General features: G+C 39.6%; 1 protein-coding gene across 1 annotated transcript; it reads left to right on the forward strand.

Annotated features, from left to right (window-relative positions):
- The first annotated feature begins 561 nt into the window (after nucleotides 1-561).
- dbndd1 (dysbindin domain containing 1) lies at nucleotides 562-19,049 on the forward strand. The gene is made up of 4 exons (XM_042406612.1): nucleotides 562-1,556; nucleotides 5,034-5,177; nucleotides 10,337-10,474; nucleotides 17,638-19,049. Exons 1-4 carry the CDS (start codon nucleotides 1,526-1,528, stop codon nucleotides 17,790-17,792), a joined length of 468 nt encoding a protein of 155 aa, XP_042262546.1. The 5' UTR covers nucleotides 562-1,525; the 3' UTR covers nucleotides 17,793-19,049.
- Nucleotides 19,050-19,080: the final 31 nt, after the last annotated feature.

The raw sequence follows: 19,080 nt of genomic DNA on the forward strand, positions 1-19,080 counted from the left end.
TTACAGCTATTCAGTTATTCAGCTATTCATTTTTAAAGTTTCATCTCATACTTATTTCCTATTTTATAGCTCCCCCTTTTTTAGGTGCATCACATGTATTTGGCCTTTTAAGCCTATTTATTAACTGACTGATTGTATTTTGTTTTTTAGTTTAGTTACTTGGCTGCCTCCTGAGCGACACTAATGTCCTCTTGGAATATGTGTTAATTTGTGTTACTGTTCGGCTACTACTAAGCTACAACTTACTACCACTGGCTCATGTCATTTGTATGTTGTCTGCTGTGACCTGTCTGACCAAACTATTTTTCCCTCTGGAGATTAATAAAGTTATCTAATTAATCTATAGCATTTATTTCAAGGGCTTTTGATAATATTTTCAAACTAGAAAATAATTTTTGTTATAGTTGTTTCTGTTTTCTTGTACAGCTATTAGTAGTGGACTCTCATTAAAGTGGACAGTGTGCTGTGAGTCCACTCAGCTGATGGAGTTTAATTTTGTGTTTTTACATGATTACCTGAAGAGTCAGATCCTGCCACCAGAGGGCGAGCTCTACTAACAGATTCTCCTCAGAAGAAAGAGGCACCATTTCCTGCTTTTCTGAACGGGTGGGATTCAGAGTTTTATCAAATATCATAGGCAAGTAAGTCCATGATACGTATATTCCTGACCTGTCATGACTTTTCAAAATAGCACACACCAATGTAAGTCCTTGAGGAGCAAAACTGTGTAAACTGACACAAATCCCTTCATCATGAACCTAGACATGAGCTGTGTATATTTGACATGAACTGACCCATCATCTAGTTCAATAACTTGCCTACAAGTATATCCACACATTGTTATGCTACACGCATGCACACACACATTACTCTCTCTCTCTCTCTCTCTCTCACACACACACACACACACACACAAACGAACACACAATTTCCTCCCTCCAGTGATCCATAACCCTCCCTGATACCCCATTCTCTGTCTCTCAGTCTGGGCAGGGTGCCAGCTGCCTCCCTCCCTTTCTGTCTCTCTCTCTCCCTCTTTTGCTGTGGATCTCTCTCTGTGTGTATTCTGTACATACCAAGCCAAGTCACAATGCTGCGCTTACTAAACCAAGTGGCTTAGACATATTCAGTGATGCCGCTATTCCCAGACCTCCCTCTCTGTGGTGGACTCGCTCTGTGAGGCAGTGCAGCTCTCAGACAGCTCTGATGGCAGAGCAGGGCAGGTGGACGGTTCGAGCTGAGAAATCAACATCACTTGGTTTGGAAATCTAGAACAACGAAGGACAAAAAGAGAAGGAGGAGCAGAGTCTTTGGAGAGCTGAGGTCTCGCTCTGTCTACCCACTCCCCCTCCCTTCTTCTCTCTCTCTCTCTCTCTCTCTCTCTCTTTCTCTGCACACACCCCACACACACAGTCTCACACACAGACACACTCTCCCTTTGCCTCTCCCTTCTTCCCTCCCTGTTTGTCTCCTCCACTCTCCGATGCTGGTGTGGTGAACAGCAGGACACTCTCGGCTGAGCTGCATGGAGGCACAGGGAGGGGCAGGGAGCCCAGGTAAGACCCATTTATTGTTCTGTCTTTTCTCTTTGCTATGGTGTATGTTACATTACATGGGCATGGCTTTTGTAGAGTACCTTTGTCTTGTGCTGTGAATTTCCTGTCTTTTTTAATATATTCATGGTGTGAATAACTGGATAGACACTTTCTATATGGCTGGACTACAGCTTCCCTGAATACTGTTTGTCAGAGGAGCTTTTGATTCATGTCACTACCTTTTTATAAAGGTCTAGTCAAGAGTTAGTCACTGATATATGTTTGGATTACATATAGCAGTGCACCAGTACACTATCTGTGATCATTGTCCTCATTCTGGATCCAGTTGCTGAGGTTTCATTCCCAAAGATGCAAGTTTCTTGTTTAATCTATTGCTTAGCAGTACAAGTCTTTTTATGTCCACACATAATAGGTCAGTCATGTAAAATCTGAACTGATGAAATACAAATTGCAGTACAATAGTGGACACATGGCCTTTGTGTAAAGGCCATCCAGAGAAGCCTGCAGTATGGTGGCATCACACAATGCCACCATTGCACTGCAACATCTAAACATTATTGAGATCACAGGGGTGATACACAAAGTATTGTTAGGTTTCATGCCGATATAGGAGAGATTATAAAAGCATCTGTGATTTATAAAAATAATATGCATTACGTAAAGTGAGATAAAGTAGTAAAGTGTACTTTAGTATGTATATTAACATTAGTTTCCTCTACATCTACAGTCAACCCACTATTAAAACAGTTTTTTTACTGCATAGTACACTGGGGTAAAACAATGGCTCTGCAGCCTCTGCAAGCTGCGCTGTCAGCAAATACTCAGACTAATAGTCTTTTTTAATGGGGAAATTTTTATCTTGCCCATGACAAATTGAGATATTATTTGTTTCCCAAGATGAAATTAAATTAGACCAAACATCATTATCTATCATGGGACTGAGTCAAAAAGTGTGACTTTGAGATAGCAGTGTTGGCACTGTGGCAGAAACAGCAACCAGTCTTAATCAACAGACATCCTGAAATAAGAAACTAGCAGTAGATGGATCATTTCCAGCTGTACCTGTGGCCATTGTAATTAATACTGATAGAGAATGCAGCAAAAACACTGTAAACATATGGGAAAGTTAATTCAGGGGTCAACATGGGGTCTTGACTGAACCTTATTTTCATAATTTTTGATGCTGTTTCTGGAGAACTACATATATAAACCTCTCATAGCAGAGAAACTGTAAAATAAAACAAAAACATTGCTATTAAGGACACAAGACATAGAGAAATGATCTAGCACAATGACCTGATGAAAAGGGTGTTGAGAGAGCATATTAATTCCTCCTGCCTGCACTAGATAGTCAAACGATGATTGATTTATTCAACTGAGACACTTAGTTTGAGTCCACTTTTAGTATAGTCCTTCATTTTCAGACACCCCCCCCCCCCCCCCCCCCCCCCCGCCCCCTCCCTCCTCGCTTTATCTCTCTCCATCTGTCTTCTAGGTTTAGTTGATTCACAGAAAGTCATGGCTGACAGCTCCAGACAGGGTCAGCCATCACCTGAAATTGCCATATTTGTGATAGCTGACTGTCTTTTACCAGCAGTAACTCACATTCTAGTTGTTTACTCATGCTTCTTCACCGCTGTTTTGGCAGGTGGTGGCTACATCATCCCATCTGTGTAAACTTGTCTCCCTTTACATGCAGATAATACTGTGACTTTTTTGGAAAGCTCTTCTCTTCTGTCACTGATTAACATCCTGACTGAGAGCCAGACTCATCTTCCACCAAAATACTAAACATATGAACATACATGATTGCACAAAATAGTCAGAGCAGCAAAAATCAGTATAGCAGATGATCCTGAGAGATGCATTTTAGGTTTATGTCTGACTCAAGTCTAGTATCATGAACATGTCTTGGACGGTACATACAGTATATCTGTTTATGAGTCACTGAAACCAGTCATTTCTTTATATGACATACAGTAAAGCCCTTACCCATAGAACAAAAATAGCTCATTAAAAAACGTGGAAAATCTGTTTGATGAATCTGAACATAGTGCAACTCCAACAGCCAACTCTTGTGTAGAGATTAGGCTGGAAAAAAACTAATTGGGATAAGAATAGAGCTTGAATGGATGGATGCATATGCTGTTATGTTAAACTGCTTCATAGTGATGGTGGAAAGATCAGGAACAGTTATTCAGGATGATTTCCAGAATGAGGGTTTGCCGATGGAAATGGAAACCAAAGCTGCTGGCAGACAGTCTAAATATTGAACAAACATTTCATTATAACAGCAGAGGTAACGCTATAGTCTTTCCGTTTGTGCGGCTTCTCTGTGGAGCAATCAGTCAATAGTCAGCAATGAACACTTGGCTTCTCGTGGTGAAATCAGAATCCATCATGTTCTGGCCTGGCCTTTGCTGTAACACACATTTCATCTGATAGGAGAAATTCAACTGTCTAGGAGCATACTGCGAGTAGAAATGGTACCAGCCATCTGGTGAGGCCCATCAGGAAGCTGCCACTCCCACACTCCCTATCTATCAGCTCCGCATGCTGTCATTAAAAAGCCATCCTGCTGTAATTTTTGATAAATGTTGCTCAGATAACACAAGTGTGGTTTTTGCATGGATTTTCTTTTTTCTGTGATTTTTCCCTGGAAAAAAAAGTATCATTTTTTTTTGGGAGGGGGGAGTTTGTACTAGTCCACAACATCCCTGATGTATAGCAACAGAATAGTTTGTAATCATATCACTTCAGCCTCATGCAATTTGGAAATTAGTGTTCGGAAAGTAATTTATATTGCAATTTATATTTTTCTATATTCTTTCAACTAAATTTTGTACTTCTTGTACTCTTGTCCTTTCCACTCAGCCTCATCACATACTCAGGCAGACATTTAACCTTCATCAGGTTTAACCAATTTAGAGTTTGTGCAAACTGTATTTGAGGGTGTGCTATTTTAAGTATCTTCTATTTCCAGAGTTGTTAACAGCCTGTGTGAACTTGTTTTCTATTTTGAATGGATGTTTGAGATGTATTTCAGCTAGCTTGAATAAGGAGCATGACCAGGCTGTAACACATTGAATTAGATGTCTTCACATGGCCAAGTAGACTAATTTCAAGGAATCACAAATCTGTAATACTTTTCAATCCTATTTCTAACAGACAGAAGACTGGCTGTGAAGACATGTATAGCCTTATCAGTGGTGTACAGAATGTGTAGTAGACAGTTGAGTTATTAAAACATTACAGTGGACAGGTGATGCAGTTACCTACTGTAGGGAAAACACAGTTGTGGTTATACATGGAGTATAATCACTGTACATAACTGTAGACTTGTTATTTTGCACTGTTTTGATGCCTTTAACTGTCTTGTGTTAATCTTTCAATAAAAATACAAAAACCTATTATAAATAAATCTATCTTTTTATCCTTTTACTCCCTTTAACTCTCTGTGTCTGTATGTGTTAATAGAGCCCAATAAAGATATCCAGAAGCTGCTGAAGCCCTCCAGCTCAACCGACCTATCCAAGGAGTTGTTCCAGCACACAGCAGGGGAGGAGGAGGGCGGCCTGTCAGGGCACACAGCTAGTCTGCTGCACATCACTGAGAAGAGACGTAAGTATCGGGTGGGGGAGGAAGTAAAGAAAAGAAAGCTATTAAGAATGTGAAGTAGTGATGAATATTAATTGGTGGTGAAAAGGGGATACAGGTTAATAATAGTTGGAAAATGCCATAAGAAAGATGCCTGATCAATAGTAAGTGCCTCTAAAGGACCATTAATATCTTACTTACACACACACATTGCACACATATAATTCTGGACCAGACAGTATCTGGTACAGTTCAGGTTTATCTGCAGATTCTACACTGAATGATCATCGCCTATTTTAGGTATTCTGATCCCACATTCTCAAAGATCGCTGCACCACAGCCTCGGCTGAAAGGACTCTTTGTGCATCAGTCCCATACAGAGGCTTCCCTGTACGTGCCAGACTCAGAGCCCAGGGCACATAAACACACAGAGACGGATACTGGGGCTACATGAGTGACAAGGCCGCCTTTATCTGCTTCACTAACTAAACAGTTTTTCAGAGAGACAGCTCATCCAGAGGCTAATGTCTGTGTTTCTGTGCTTTAATGTGAACCGCTAACTAGTCATGCCACCTGGCTAGAGCTATAAAGGTAGATGAATAGAGAGCAAGACCAACACACAGAAAGAGAGTTAAAGTTGTAAATATTTACAACATGCTTTTAAAATCCCATCCTGAAAAAACATGATTTCAACATAATGATCAATGCTCTTTTTTACATTAATTGTCAGCCATATCATCAAGAAATCAGGGGTCATATTCAATACTCTACCTGTTTTTTGCATTTTATGGAGACTATTTATTTAAGGTTTTATCTCAGAGCCACGCTGCAGCTTTATCCTTAATGGCACAGCAACAAACTTCCTTCCTAGTGCTGCAGTTTTATCTCCTAAAGGTGGACCATAATGGCTCCTGAGTCATCTGCAACATTTATTTTTTAGAAGCCTGGAGCCAACAGCCTACTCTAAAAAACAAAAATCTTATCCCAGAAAAGAGCAGGTTGTCAGTTTTGTCATGGAAGATGAATCACTTAAAAAAAAGAACATGCAGTACAGATATGCGCACATATACAGTATACAAACTCATATCTACTGCAGTACAAACCCATATCTACTGCAGTGTAGAGAAATTTAATTTGTTATTCTGATAGGGTGGATCTTCAGGAATTTAAGATAAGAAATGTGGGGTAAAATGTAGAGTAGTGTGAAAAAGTGTGAAATCTGTTTGTATTGATCTTGAATTGCAGAAACCAGGAAGAAAAGAGAAATTAGGGATGCAAAAAAACTTAAGTATGGCTCATTTCCTGTCAGCTGTTTGGTGATTAGTAAAGAATGCAACAGGAAATAATTGCACCCAATTAGAATGTTTATGATTAAAACTGTGAAATGGTGTGTGAAGTGCCTGTGTGCTTAATCACTGTGGGGAAAAAAACACTTACAGAGAGTTAATTTTATAGTTTAGTTGAGATATTTTTTTGGCATTACGTGTTTAACATCCTACCTCAATGGCTTAGCCTTGTCTCACCCATCCTCATTCAACCACAGCTCACTCATCATTGCCAGCTGTTCAGGCCGGACTGATGACCTCAGGGTAGAGAAGAAAGGGGATTACCCAGATCCAGCATGCAAGGCACATCCCCTCTCCTCTCTTATCCCTTCTCCCAAATGTGAACTCCTCCCTTATACCCATCCTCCCTATTCTACTCTTTTTGTTCCTCCAGTTGAATCCGTCTTTCTCACATGCTGAGAGAGGAAAGGAAAGAAAAAAATAACAGGATTTTTTCAATAGAACATAAAATTTACAATATGCAAACAATTATTTTTCTCACTGTAATTTTCTGAATGAAAGGAAACATCACATTACTTTCAGTGAATTAAAGGGAGCTTTATTTCACACACATTAACTACAAAGGCATGAATATAAAGTGTGAGATTAAGGGCATGTTGACAAAAATTAGAATATGTCAAGAAGGAGTCAAATGGATCAACACACACAAATTACACTTTACAGGCTGTCAAGCTGCATGCTTCTGCAAGAAGAGGTAGTGGTCTTTTACATCATCTTTCTGCTTTAGGCGCAAAATCCTCTGGTTTTTCTTTTCTTTTTGAGAGTCTCAGTGTGAATTCTCTATTGCCAGCCCTCCCTACCAGCGTCTCGCAGCTCCTGTGATTGGCCTTTGAGATGGAGGCAGTTGTTTCAGTCTGTCTGCCTGGGAGAGAAAACGCACTGATCAATTATTCAAGGAGAAAGGGTGTGGGAGAGAAAAAAAAAGAGATGGGGGGAAGGTGGATTAAAAAACAAGCACAGCAGAATGGGAAACCAGTTGAAAATAATGGCAGAATATAATGTAGAGAGTGTTTTGTTTTACACAATGCGCTTATGTCATTCCTCAATCTTACATTGTTTCATTTCTTCTATTTTCTTTTCTTTCATCCTCATCTCCTTCTCCATTATTTCCAACGTCGCTGTTTCACTTTCTCGAGTTTTTTTCACTCCCCCTAAAAAGGGATTTTAAAAATACTGAAAGGCTCTAAGGAAGCACCTTCCAGACTGTGGGATATGTTAACTGTATTTACAAGCAAAGAAACAATCTGAAGTGATGGGAAATATGAAATTAATTTTTTTTTAAACTATTTCTATTTTCTCTTGCCAAGCAATGTTTGCATATTGCAGTATTTACTTTTTCCAACAAATATAAACAACCACAGTCACTATCAGACAGCAGACATTGGCCAAAGCTTTGGGTGTGAAATAGTTCTCACTGCTTACTGCTGATCCTGCCCATTTCCTGTGCTGCCGTTTAATTACATGTGGTGAAGTGGTCAATGATGTGAGGATGGAACCTGGTTAGCTAGTTTAACCCTTTATTGAAGCTATGTGTAGCTCTAGAGTCTCCAATGATATAATACTATACATCCTTTGTGATTTAAACAGTGATATTATGTCATTTTCCAAGGCAGATCTTTCCATATACAGAACTTGGATATCTGCAATGTATCAGGGTGACAAAATTAACTGTGACTGATCAGTAAAATCACAAAATCATTCTATATCAAACTGGTGACTAGAGTTGAACCTGGAAGATTTGGTTTCTTTGTTTCAAAAAATGGTTCAAATCTTGTTTAACTGCTGGACTCTAAATCACATGTGACTGAAACAGTGATAGATTGGTAGAGATAGATAGATAAAGAGTCCAAATCCCCAAATTTAAACAAGAACATGTAATAACATGGATGATGACATAAAAAAACATCTTTTGGTTTCATGCCAACAGCTTTATGTTGAAGAACAGACAATCAAGATTCCAGGACCTGAAGGAGAAATAGAGTAAATACTGATTTGTTTTCAAGATGTTCTTAGACATCCAACATTTGATGTCTGCAAGGCAATTCTTAAATGTACATGGTTTCATTTTAATGTGGAATTTAGCGGAAAACAACATATATACAAGTGTATATTTGTTTGCAATAACATTTCCAAGTTGGAACATCTAGGGGCACAAAAGGATGGGACCTGAAGTAGAGCCCTGAGGAATCCCACAGTTCAGTTACCTGCAATCTTTTCATTTTTGCCTCCTCAGTTTTCTTGGTCTTCTTTCACATCTTTGCTGTCATCTCTGTCACTATGTTTCTCTCTTTCCATATGAATGACAATATATGTAAATTTAATAGCCTGTCCATTATATTTGTAACTTTTATGCTGGGCCACTGTCTTTGTAAATATTCATGCTTGTCACGGGTCAGGGCGAGTGTGTGACCCAGTCTTGGTTTTGAACATGACAGTAAAAATAAACAGTAGGTTTTTAGTAGAGCAGATGGTTTTGGGGTGAAATAGAGGAGAGGTGAAATGAATCTTTTTGTTTTTCCTGATCACTTTCATCTAAAGGTGGTTCATCAGGACATCAAGCTACAGCAACACTTTGGTCCAGTTTTAATGGTTCTTATCTGTATTCTCACATAGTCACTGCTTCCTTATTTCTCATTCCTTGTGTCTCCCGGCATTCCTGGTGTTGAATCTATCTATCTTAAACATAGCACCATTACCAGCCGCTGATGATTACTCTTCTTTAAATCAATGATGCAGACAATTAAATGTAACAGCAGACAAAGAGCAGTAAGGGAGTGAGCTCTACTTCAGCCTGAAGCTTTGTCTTAAACAGCCTGGAAACTGGCACGCAAATGGGGTAATAATAGCCTTCAACATGTCTTGCAACCCACTGTTTTTTTCACAAAGTCACGCCCACAAACAGCAAGTGAAGTGTTTCTTTCAGACTTGACGTTGCATGGCAGGAAGACATCCACTGATTCATAAGGAAATACAAACACACTTCTGTCTGCCTCGGTACGGTCTCTAAACATTTTTCTCACTGTAATGGTAGATTAGTTCAGCTCTATTACACAGAATCGGTTCCTAACTTGCATGATGCTGAGTCAAGCAGATATACTTGGATTCTAGTTTTTGAATAAATTTCACTTTACATATATTACATAAAACATTTCAGATTTGGAGGCAGCCTGACTAGAATGCTGAACCTGGCACGTTGATGCCCAGCGCATGTGAACGTGACCCTGTGCAGCAGTAGTGACTCCTGCTGAGGAATCAGAGGCTTGTGCAGAAATGAACAGGTGCTACACACTCAGGAGAAAAATGGGGATCACAATGTATCAGGGAACTCGCTATATATCCTATTTTCATCCTCACACTTGAGCTCTTGTTTCATTTTTTCAGTCACTGCCCGTGTTAACACACATGTGTCACGTGAAAAAGAGACACTCAGTGACTACAGCGTCAAGCTTAGAGGGAGATTAAAGAAACCCACCGTGTCTGAAATATTTCTGAAGTAGACAGCACTTGGATTTACAAGAGATGTACAGATAAAACTGGATAAAAGAGTAAATTGGTTCTTCGTTGAAATCGATTTTACAATAGAACTGCAAGAGCCAGCTATTGATCTGCTTGAGTACAATGGAGATTCAAGAGCAGCATTACACGATGGGCTGAGGAGCTTTGTGTTCACACCATATGCAGTTTATCCTTCACTTCTTTTAAAAGAGCAACTGCTCTTCTGCAATGTCAGCAAATATGAGTGGATCATTTTAATCTCTCAACTTCTCCCCCAGACTGAAAAGCATGCTCTCTCTCTCTCTCTCTCTCTCTCTCTCTCTCTCTCTCTCTGCCACCTAGAACCCCTGAGTAGTGTGTCTTCTTTGGAAGTGCACTTTGACCTCCTGGATCTGACTGAGCTGACTGACATGTCTGACCAGGAGCTCGCTGAGGTTTTTGCTGACTCTGATGAGGAGAACCACAACGAGTCCCCAGCAGGTAAGTTCTGCTAAAAATGAAATGCATATGTTTACAATAAGCAAGAATAACTGGAAAATAAAGGAAAGGGGGACGTCTTTCATTGCAAAAACAACATCTAGATTCACTTGAGGTTTGTGCAAAAAATATAACATTGAAACTTTAAGATAAAATTGTATTTTACATTCTTAGTGACTTTGGACTTGTACAGTAAGCCATCAGTCACAAAGATATAAACAATGTGTACGCATAGACCAGTAAACTTCACATGTAAAGTGTGTTGTAAAAAGAGTACACCACTGATTTAGAATTGCACTCCTATAACATTCAATGGTCAGATTTTATTCCATGCATCCTTCTTCCTTGTCAAAACCTGGCTCCTACATTATTCACAATGCAATTTGACTTGACTCACCCAACTGCACAGATTCGGGTGTGTTATGCTAGTAACAGCTAATGGAACCTAGAACCACTGGCCTCAAGCACAGATGAGGAACGGGTTACAGAGGTCTGGTAAACCTCACTTCTTACTAACTTCACACCCCCAGATTTTTTTCATTTTCAAACTTGTAGTCTTAAGCATCAACTGATGTTGCCTCAAGTGACATCAATTGATTGATTCATTCATTTTCATAAAATTCATTTATCAGACTTCACACATCTTCCTCTGGAGCAACAAAACATATACAACTTTCCTCAAATATGCAGTATGATGTGTAAAATTGGAGGAGTTCCCCTTTTAAGATGTGCAGACAGATGTGCTGTTCCATGGCCCATGTGTAGATTTTCATTTATCTGACTGCAAACAGGAATAATAAGAAACAATTTCTTTTTCTTGCATGATATTTTCTTGGCAATCCTCTGCCCTTTAGCTTCATTTGAATAAGCCTGGCAGAGTCAGTATGTTACACAAACTATTCGGTTGTTGAGGGATGCATTTCTCAAATTTAATTTTGCCCCTGCCGCCCATCAACTCAACTCAGTGATTTTTTTAGAAATTAAAATGTCTTGTCTGCAAATGAAAACATGTAACAATAATTCTGAATTTGGTAACGCTCATTATCCTGAGGGGAGTAGAATATTTCTCCCAGTCTGTATCTACATACAGTACACTGTATAAACTCAAGGTTCACATGATGCTTTTCTTGTTTACTGTATTTGTTTTTAAGTGTGTGTGTACATTTAGGAGAGAGTTTCGAATCATTGTAACCCAGCAGGGTTCTTAGAGGGCCTGCTGAACCATAATGATATGATACATCATGTGACTCCTTTAGAGATTCATCAAAGACATATTTCAGTGTCAGTGTTAAACTGCCCTTTTCATTTTCATACTGCTCAAATTTGACACTGTTAAGATTCTTATGAGAAACTATCTTATATACATAAAAGTACTAACTCTGAGAACTGGGAATTCTTTCAATCTGAAAAGTAGAAATGAAAGGAAACAATGTTGTGTTCATCTGATAGCACTGGACTAGTCGCATGCAATCCAAATTAATCAAATGCAGTTGCATATATGCATATTAAAAGGTGAGACAGTTCACCCTGCATGTGTGTCACAGCAGAGGTACAGGATAAAGGCCAGTCCATCTTTCTCCCTGTTTGCTAAAGGAAGCAAGAAATCTTTCCCATGTTTTATTTATGACCTGGGTGCCTCATCCTGCATGCAGACAGTGAACTCTCTCCTGCAACAATCCTGCCTCTCAGCAGGCACACAGGGTTTCATGCCAGCTCACAGTTTAGATAATGTCTTACAAATAATAGTAAATTCTGTGCATTGGTAGTGCTGGTCGAAATATTTAAAACATCAATTTTTTTCTTGACAAAAATGTCAGACTTTCAGTTGTGATACTTTTGTTAACTGGGGGTTTAACCAATTCACATAATTGTTTAGCTGAGAATACGTAATAGGTTCAAAACAGATGTAGTGGTACCATGGTGACAGTGACTTCACAGAGATACAAATGGTGAAGGTTGACGTGTATATGCAGGCATGAAAAACAGACTCCACTGTTTAAATCCATTGAAACAGACCATGCTGGACAAAGCAGATTTTGTGTAGTCAGACATACTTACAACTCCAATGAGAGACAGCCAGGACCTCCGTTTAAAACATTATAAAACAGGGTTTTTCCTCTTTCTTTCTACATGTTGCTTTCACTCTTTTTCTCCCAGATTTCATATTATATCATTACCCTGTTCTTCAACAACATCTTTCCCCTCCCTTCCTTCTTTTTACTGTCTATTACTAATGTTTCATATCATGGCACAGCCTGTTAAGTGTGAGTTATTGTCCCAGTGGGCCATCTGTGCTACAGCTGCTGTCTGCAACTCTACAGCCAATTCTTTAAATTGAAGATGTTGTGCAGCATTTACTGCAGAGGACAATCATGTGTGCAAAAAATTAAACTTTTTCTTTGTTTCTTAGTGAAAAGAGGTGCATTGTCTAGAGCACCAACTGAGCTACACCAAGGCACTAGCACAAAGACTTTTTCAAGGCAAAACCTACGCCTTCAAACAACAGATCAGAAAATGTCTCTATTGTACAACATCACCTTAGTCTGTGTCTTTTTACCTCTTCACTCTCACTCTACTCCCCCTCATAATATAAATCCATCTTCCCACAACTGTGCAGAATAGTCAACTTGTCCCCCTCTTCCATTCTCATCAACACCAAAACACCAAGTTTTTCCAGCCTTTATCAATCACAGGCCACAGCTGCATTTCAGTAGCCAGAAAGTACAGGTGCAGGAGATGCAACAGCCAAGAGACTTCCAGTCCAACATCTCACATCCGCTGCTCTGCTCTCTTCCAATCAAGATAAAGTCCTGCTGTCAAGGAATGGACAGCTGTATAACACTCTTATGATATTCAATGATTTAATTTGCACAGCCGAAGATCTGTGAGAAAAATAAAAACCAAACAATGATTAAATGTTTGTTTATTCAGAATGACATATTCAGATGAGTGATCTGTTTTTATTGTTAATTTATGCAATTGGCAACCTCACAAAGATCAGTGTGTCATTCACTCTTGTATTCTTATCTGTATGTATATAAATCATGAATAAAAATAGATCAGCCATCTGAGAATGCGGCAAACATTTTTTCTTTGTTGAAAGTCCTTAACCGTTAGACTTAAGATGTATAACTTTGTGCAGTATCTTTCTTCATCTTGCCTCCAAATACCTCTCATTTTACCACACAGAACCATTAAGCACCTCTCCTTCTATCTGCATCTCTCTGCTTGCCTTTATCCTTTATTGCCAATGTCTGCCTCAGATATGGTGTGTACAAAAAAAGGATAATATTCCAAGATAGATGCAGTCACAGATGGCTGAAGGTGCTTTTAAGCAGAAGCATGCAGACACTAAAACAACTGCAAAGTGTTCTGCATGTAAAGCTGCACAGGATTTTACAGAAAATAGACTGAAAGACTAGAAACTTAGCTGTCTGTACATGTTTCCTAGTGCTTATAATTATTGAGGCTGAGCAGGAAGGGCAAGCTGTTTTTGTTGTGAGACCCAGCAAAAACAGTGCAGCTAAGGTGGTGTCAACACATACTGTGAACTTGACAGATGCCAAATGTTCGTGAATGTCGCCAGGACTGCCTGCAAGACTGCCAGGGTCAGTGCTTTGAATACCGCTGGGGCTGAATGTGCAAACAATGCATGGAGTTTTAGTGCTGTAAGTCATTTCTGGATAAAAGAGTCTATCAGACATCATTTTAATAGTGTGCAGATGAGACAGTAACATCTGTTTACTTAATTTGTTTTCCACCTTACGGCCCTTTTTGGTTGCCAGATTTGTGTCTCCAGCACATCTTTCTTTTTGTCATTTGTGAATGACAGTGGTGTGTGTGTGTGTGTGTGTGTGTGTGTGTGTGTGTGTGTGTGTGTGTGTGTGTGTGCAAAAAAGGATTTATGCAAACATCGACTTATTGCACAAATCTCAGCTGTGAGGACCAGCTGTTCTGTTGCATCTGGATTCCCTAAAACCTTCCTCATCATTCAACCCTCAGATTTCATGCAGGGCAATTATTGATAACTCTTAAACAACTCTGATAAAGCTATTAGCTATACTGACATACTGCAAACTGTGTGACAAAGGCAATATAAAGACAGTAAGCTGGTAACAGAACAAAGATGGGAAGGGTTGGGTGTGTTCATAAAGTCATCAGTGAGTTCAGGGTGAGGGAGAAAGAGAAGGACAGAAATATAATTAATTTGTGCCAAAGTTAGCATAGCAAATGTGGGTCAGCTAGTATTGAGCTGTGTGAGCATAAGACTTGGTGGGAAACTGCTGAGTGTGTGCCAGTGTGTGGAGGGCATGTAAGAGTTGAGGGAGAGGTTAAAGCAAGCAAAGAGGAGAGAGGAGAGGGGAGAAGAAGGTGGGTGAGTGAGTTCATGCTAAATGTAGGTTTCTGAATAATTCAGTTTTCCCTGCTGGAAACAAGGCCTGTTCTTTCAAAAGCCATTTAAACAGTTATCATAATCTGAGTAACTACACTAACACATTATTTATAGATCCTTATGTCTCGTTTGTTTTGTTTACTCTGCTGTCTCTCTTTTCCCGTTTCCATTCTTCTATTCCCATGTTCTTCTTTTTCACTTCCTGCTCTTCGGTAGCTTAAAGCCATATTTACACGGATAGTTCTACCAAAATTAGCGAACGTTGTTCAATTGTTCTTCATAGCTTTAATCCAGAGAGCCGAGAACATACAGCAATTAGTGTTTCGTCATGCGTCTCTTTCTAGAGCAGCTACAGAGATACAGAACAAAAGGCTGACTTTGTCGAATTGGTTTGCTCTTTGTTTTACTCTCAAATGAGCTTGATGAACCATAAAGTTTACCCACATCCCTGAAAAACTACCACAGGCATAGCTTTGGCCTTCTATTCTTTCATTGGAGTCAGTAACAGGATTTTAACTGATGACATTGCAGTACAACCTATCGTGTTTTTTTCTTGTTTACTTTTTTCATGTCCATGTAATATGAGTCGTGTTTTAGAGAAGATATTTGTTAGATTTGTTGACTTGGCTAAAGATTTCTTTAGTAGACGTATGGAGGGATGAAGTGACACAGAAAATAGGAAGCAGGAATAGACAGAACAATTACATTTTAAAGAAAGCTCATTAAATTAATTGTCCGTCCATAGTTTTTTCCCCATAGCATTATATTTGTCACTCTCAAATCATTTGATGATATTGTTTAATTGCCTTATATAGACCCGTGAGACATGTAGGTCCCATCTCTGACAAGTTATGTTTCATGTCACAAACTGCAACAAAACTTCACAACAAACAAGTAAAAATGCAGAGGGCTACCCTCAACAGTGATGTCTAAGCAGGTGTTTCCTGTTTGCTGTCATTGATACAACACCTGCAGTGACATCACTGCTTGGGATGTGGCTGTACTTGAAACATGATGTAAAATTTCAGCCCATAGAGAGCAGTGCTGCAAGAACTTCATGATTTACCCCTTAGGAACAGGAGAACACATTCATATATCCACTATAAAAGCTCTGTTGAATGTAAAAGGTCAGATTCCAGCTCAATTCAGTTCCTTCAGGGCAGCTCCAGACTCTGCATCACACTACAGGTTATCTTTAAAAAATACTCACCCCAGTTCACAGTGACTGATTGAGCTGTGCTAGGATTATCATGCATAGATGAACTGGGTATTGTTTCCCTTGAATGGAGTGAAAGAAAAGGGTGTCATCACATATGTGTTTGCCTTTACAGTACATGTGCACATATAAACACACATTTGGTGTTCTGCAACAGTTTTCCTTGTGCCTTCACAGGTTTTCTGTAGGAGAGTTTTGTGTTTCAGGAGCAGTAAGTTATGCAGCAACACGCTGACTGAAGAATCTAATGGCTGCTAGCCAGCAGCACAGAAGGACTACTGCACAATACCCCATAGCTCAGGGTATGCTATGTGACAGCAAGAGAGAGGGAGACAAAGGGGAGGAGAAAGAAAGAAAGGGGAAAATCTATTTATGTTGTGCAGAGGTATGTAATTACTTTATGTGACCTCTCAGGTGTGCAGACATTCCTATGAGTGTGTTTCAATTCATGTTCATCAGTCTTTTAATCAGATATCAGGGCAGAAACAGGTCAACAGACATCTGAACAATGCACACAAGGAATGGAAAAAAAGATGCCCATTATGCACACACTCACACATTCATGTAAATGGAGTATGTACACATTGCGGGTACACATTTATATAACTACATTTAAAGCAGTTGGGTGTTTGTGGCGCTTTCTGCAGCAGACTCTTCCCAGCATATTGCCGTCCTACTCATTAAAATCCAGCAGAGACACCATCAATCTTCTGAGATCAATATGTCTTTTCTCCCACCGCCATTTCTCTCTCTCTCTCTGTCTCTAATGTGTCTGAGAAAATGGATGTAGCTTTGGGGAGATTTATAAGCCAGGTACTGAGTATGACGTTCACTTAAGAGCCCTAACATGAGAGTGATATGGGCAGTGAAAGGTCAGAGTGAGTTGTCAGCTCTCTATCAGTCATTCCTTCTGCTGCCTTGTTGTCTTCCTGATAGGTTGGACATCACCACCAAGTGGTGTGAAGCGGCAGTGGCTACAAAACTGGAAAACTCTTTCTCTGTATGGCTAAAATATAACAGAAGAAAGAGTTGATGTTGGCAAAGTTGCGGCAGTGAGAGTATTTATGAATGGATGTTTACTGGTTTAAACAAAGAGGTTTGTGTGAGGAATATTCCTTCTGTGGATCATTTCAGATGCCTAAAATAAGACTTATCAAATAAGATAAGACAGTTTCTTACCCCACCCAAGCAGATCACTTTCCCTCTTCCATTCTTCAAAAAATACCTAAAAGTGTGAGTAAATGGTCTTAATGGACAGAATAAAGGCAGGCAGCAACTGCCTCTGTTGCATTTTAACAGCTGAGTGAGTTCTGGAGATTTAAATAGTATAGAATAGTTTATAAACTATAAACTATAAATAGTTTAGAATTGTGCATACCGAAGCCAATAAACATTAAGACATTTGTATTTCCAAGCCCTAGTTCTGCGTGTGACAGGGATGCAAAGTGATTCTTCTGGGTCTGTTTCCTTATGACATAAAAACACTGCATCTGTACTCATATCTGCAAAAACTTTGGACTCCTGTGGATCATAAATCATTGTGTTTCTGGTGCCTAGGTTCCCATCAGCCTGTGCTGCCCAGAGGTGGGTACATGCGCTCCCCCTCCTGGACACGCTGCAGCAAGGTTGAGCCCCCACGAGAGAGAAAGCACCACAGCGATTCAGACACCGCAGAGCCCTTAATGAAGCTGGAAAGGCCGAAGCAGCCATGATATCTGATGTGAAACAGCCAGACCGCAGAGAGAGAAAACCCAGAGCCGACAGACACAGCCAGAGTGAGAACACAAAGCGGACCAAGAGGCCCCAATTTGCCACCTTGCACGCACATAATGTTTCATGGTGCTGAATAGACGAGTTCAGGTTGAACTCTGGACACTGTGCTTTAACTTAAGATGTGCAATACACACACCCTCCTTCTCTCTCCCTCTCCTCTCTTTCTCTCTCTCTCTCTCTCTCTCTCTCACACACACAAACACACACACAATGATTGTGTTTTTCAAGCAAGGGGTTCTTAATGCACTCTGGGCTGCCAGAAGATTTTAAGCTTTGTTTTTGAATGACAGACAGGGTATGAGGTCAGCAGAATAACAGCACCTCCATCTGTACAGCCTCTCAGGGTGGGAAATAGCCTGGAAAGTAAGATTAGCACTAAAAATTGTGTCCACTGCGCGTGAGCAGAACTTCCACATGAAGTTCAGACACTGAGATTTACATCAAAATGCCGGGACATGACGTGAAACATAAATCAATGGAGCGGTTCAAAACAAAATATCACGCTGAGGCTATTACTTAATGTGTTGCTTGAAAATGTGACAGGGTTTTCCATTGCTTGCAAATAACTTCAGCAGTGGAAGTGGGTTTTGGTGAGGCGATGCTCCATCCATCACACATTCTCCATCCCAATGAAGAATGTGTGGTGTAATGACAATTGCCTAAATAAAAATACTGCACTTCTCTCACTGAATATTTACGGTGCCCTCCAGAATTATTGGCATTGGGTGAGATGACTGGAAAGATAAATAGACCAAGTAGCAAGCTAGATACAACACACTTTTCTATTCTTAAATACTTTGCTTTTTCAAAATTTGTTTCAATAGATGTTTATTTTCCATTTTCCTTATCATTCTGAAAATGATGACTGCCACAATTTCTGCTGCTAAGATAATTAAAGTTGATAATCCAAAGTCAGTTCAAATTCCATTCACAGAGATGCATTAACTAGATGGGTACTGACAGTAGAAAATTACACCATAGTCTGGTGTTTGCATGAATACCAAAAATACAATGAAGTGCCAACAATTTTGTAACCATCTTATAAAAGATGAATTTAACTACTGATTTTCAAGCAAAATAGCTCATTACTTGATTTATTTATCTCATGTTTAGCTTGTCTGTACCAGGAGAGCCAATGATTCTGAATGCTGTGATGATCAAAAGTGACACTGGGATGGTAGGAGAATAAATAAGTCTTGAAAAGGTGTTTTATTGTGTGGTTTGTTT

This window comes from Thunnus maccoyii, chromosome 1 (assembly GCF_910596095.1).
Source record: "Thunnus maccoyii chromosome 1, fThuMac1.1, whole genome shotgun sequence".
Taxonomy (NCBI): Eukaryota; Metazoa; Chordata; class Actinopteri; order Scombriformes; family Scombridae; genus Thunnus; species Thunnus maccoyii.

What these genes read in the sequence shown, in the direction of transcription:
- dbndd1 (XM_042406612.1), top strand. Translation starts at nt 1,526, where the DNA reads ATGGAGGCACAGGGAGGGGCAGGGAGCCCAG. An exon ending in GGGAGGGGCAGGGAGCCCAG is followed by an intron (nt 1,557 to 5,033) that starts GTAAGACCCATT and finishes ATGTGTTAATAG; the next exon opens with AGCCCAATAAAGATATCCAG. An exon ending in CCACAACGAGTCCCCAGCAG is followed by an intron (nt 10,475 to 17,637) that starts GTAAGTTCTGCT and finishes TCTGGTGCCTAG; the next exon opens with GTTCCCATCAGCCTGTGCTG.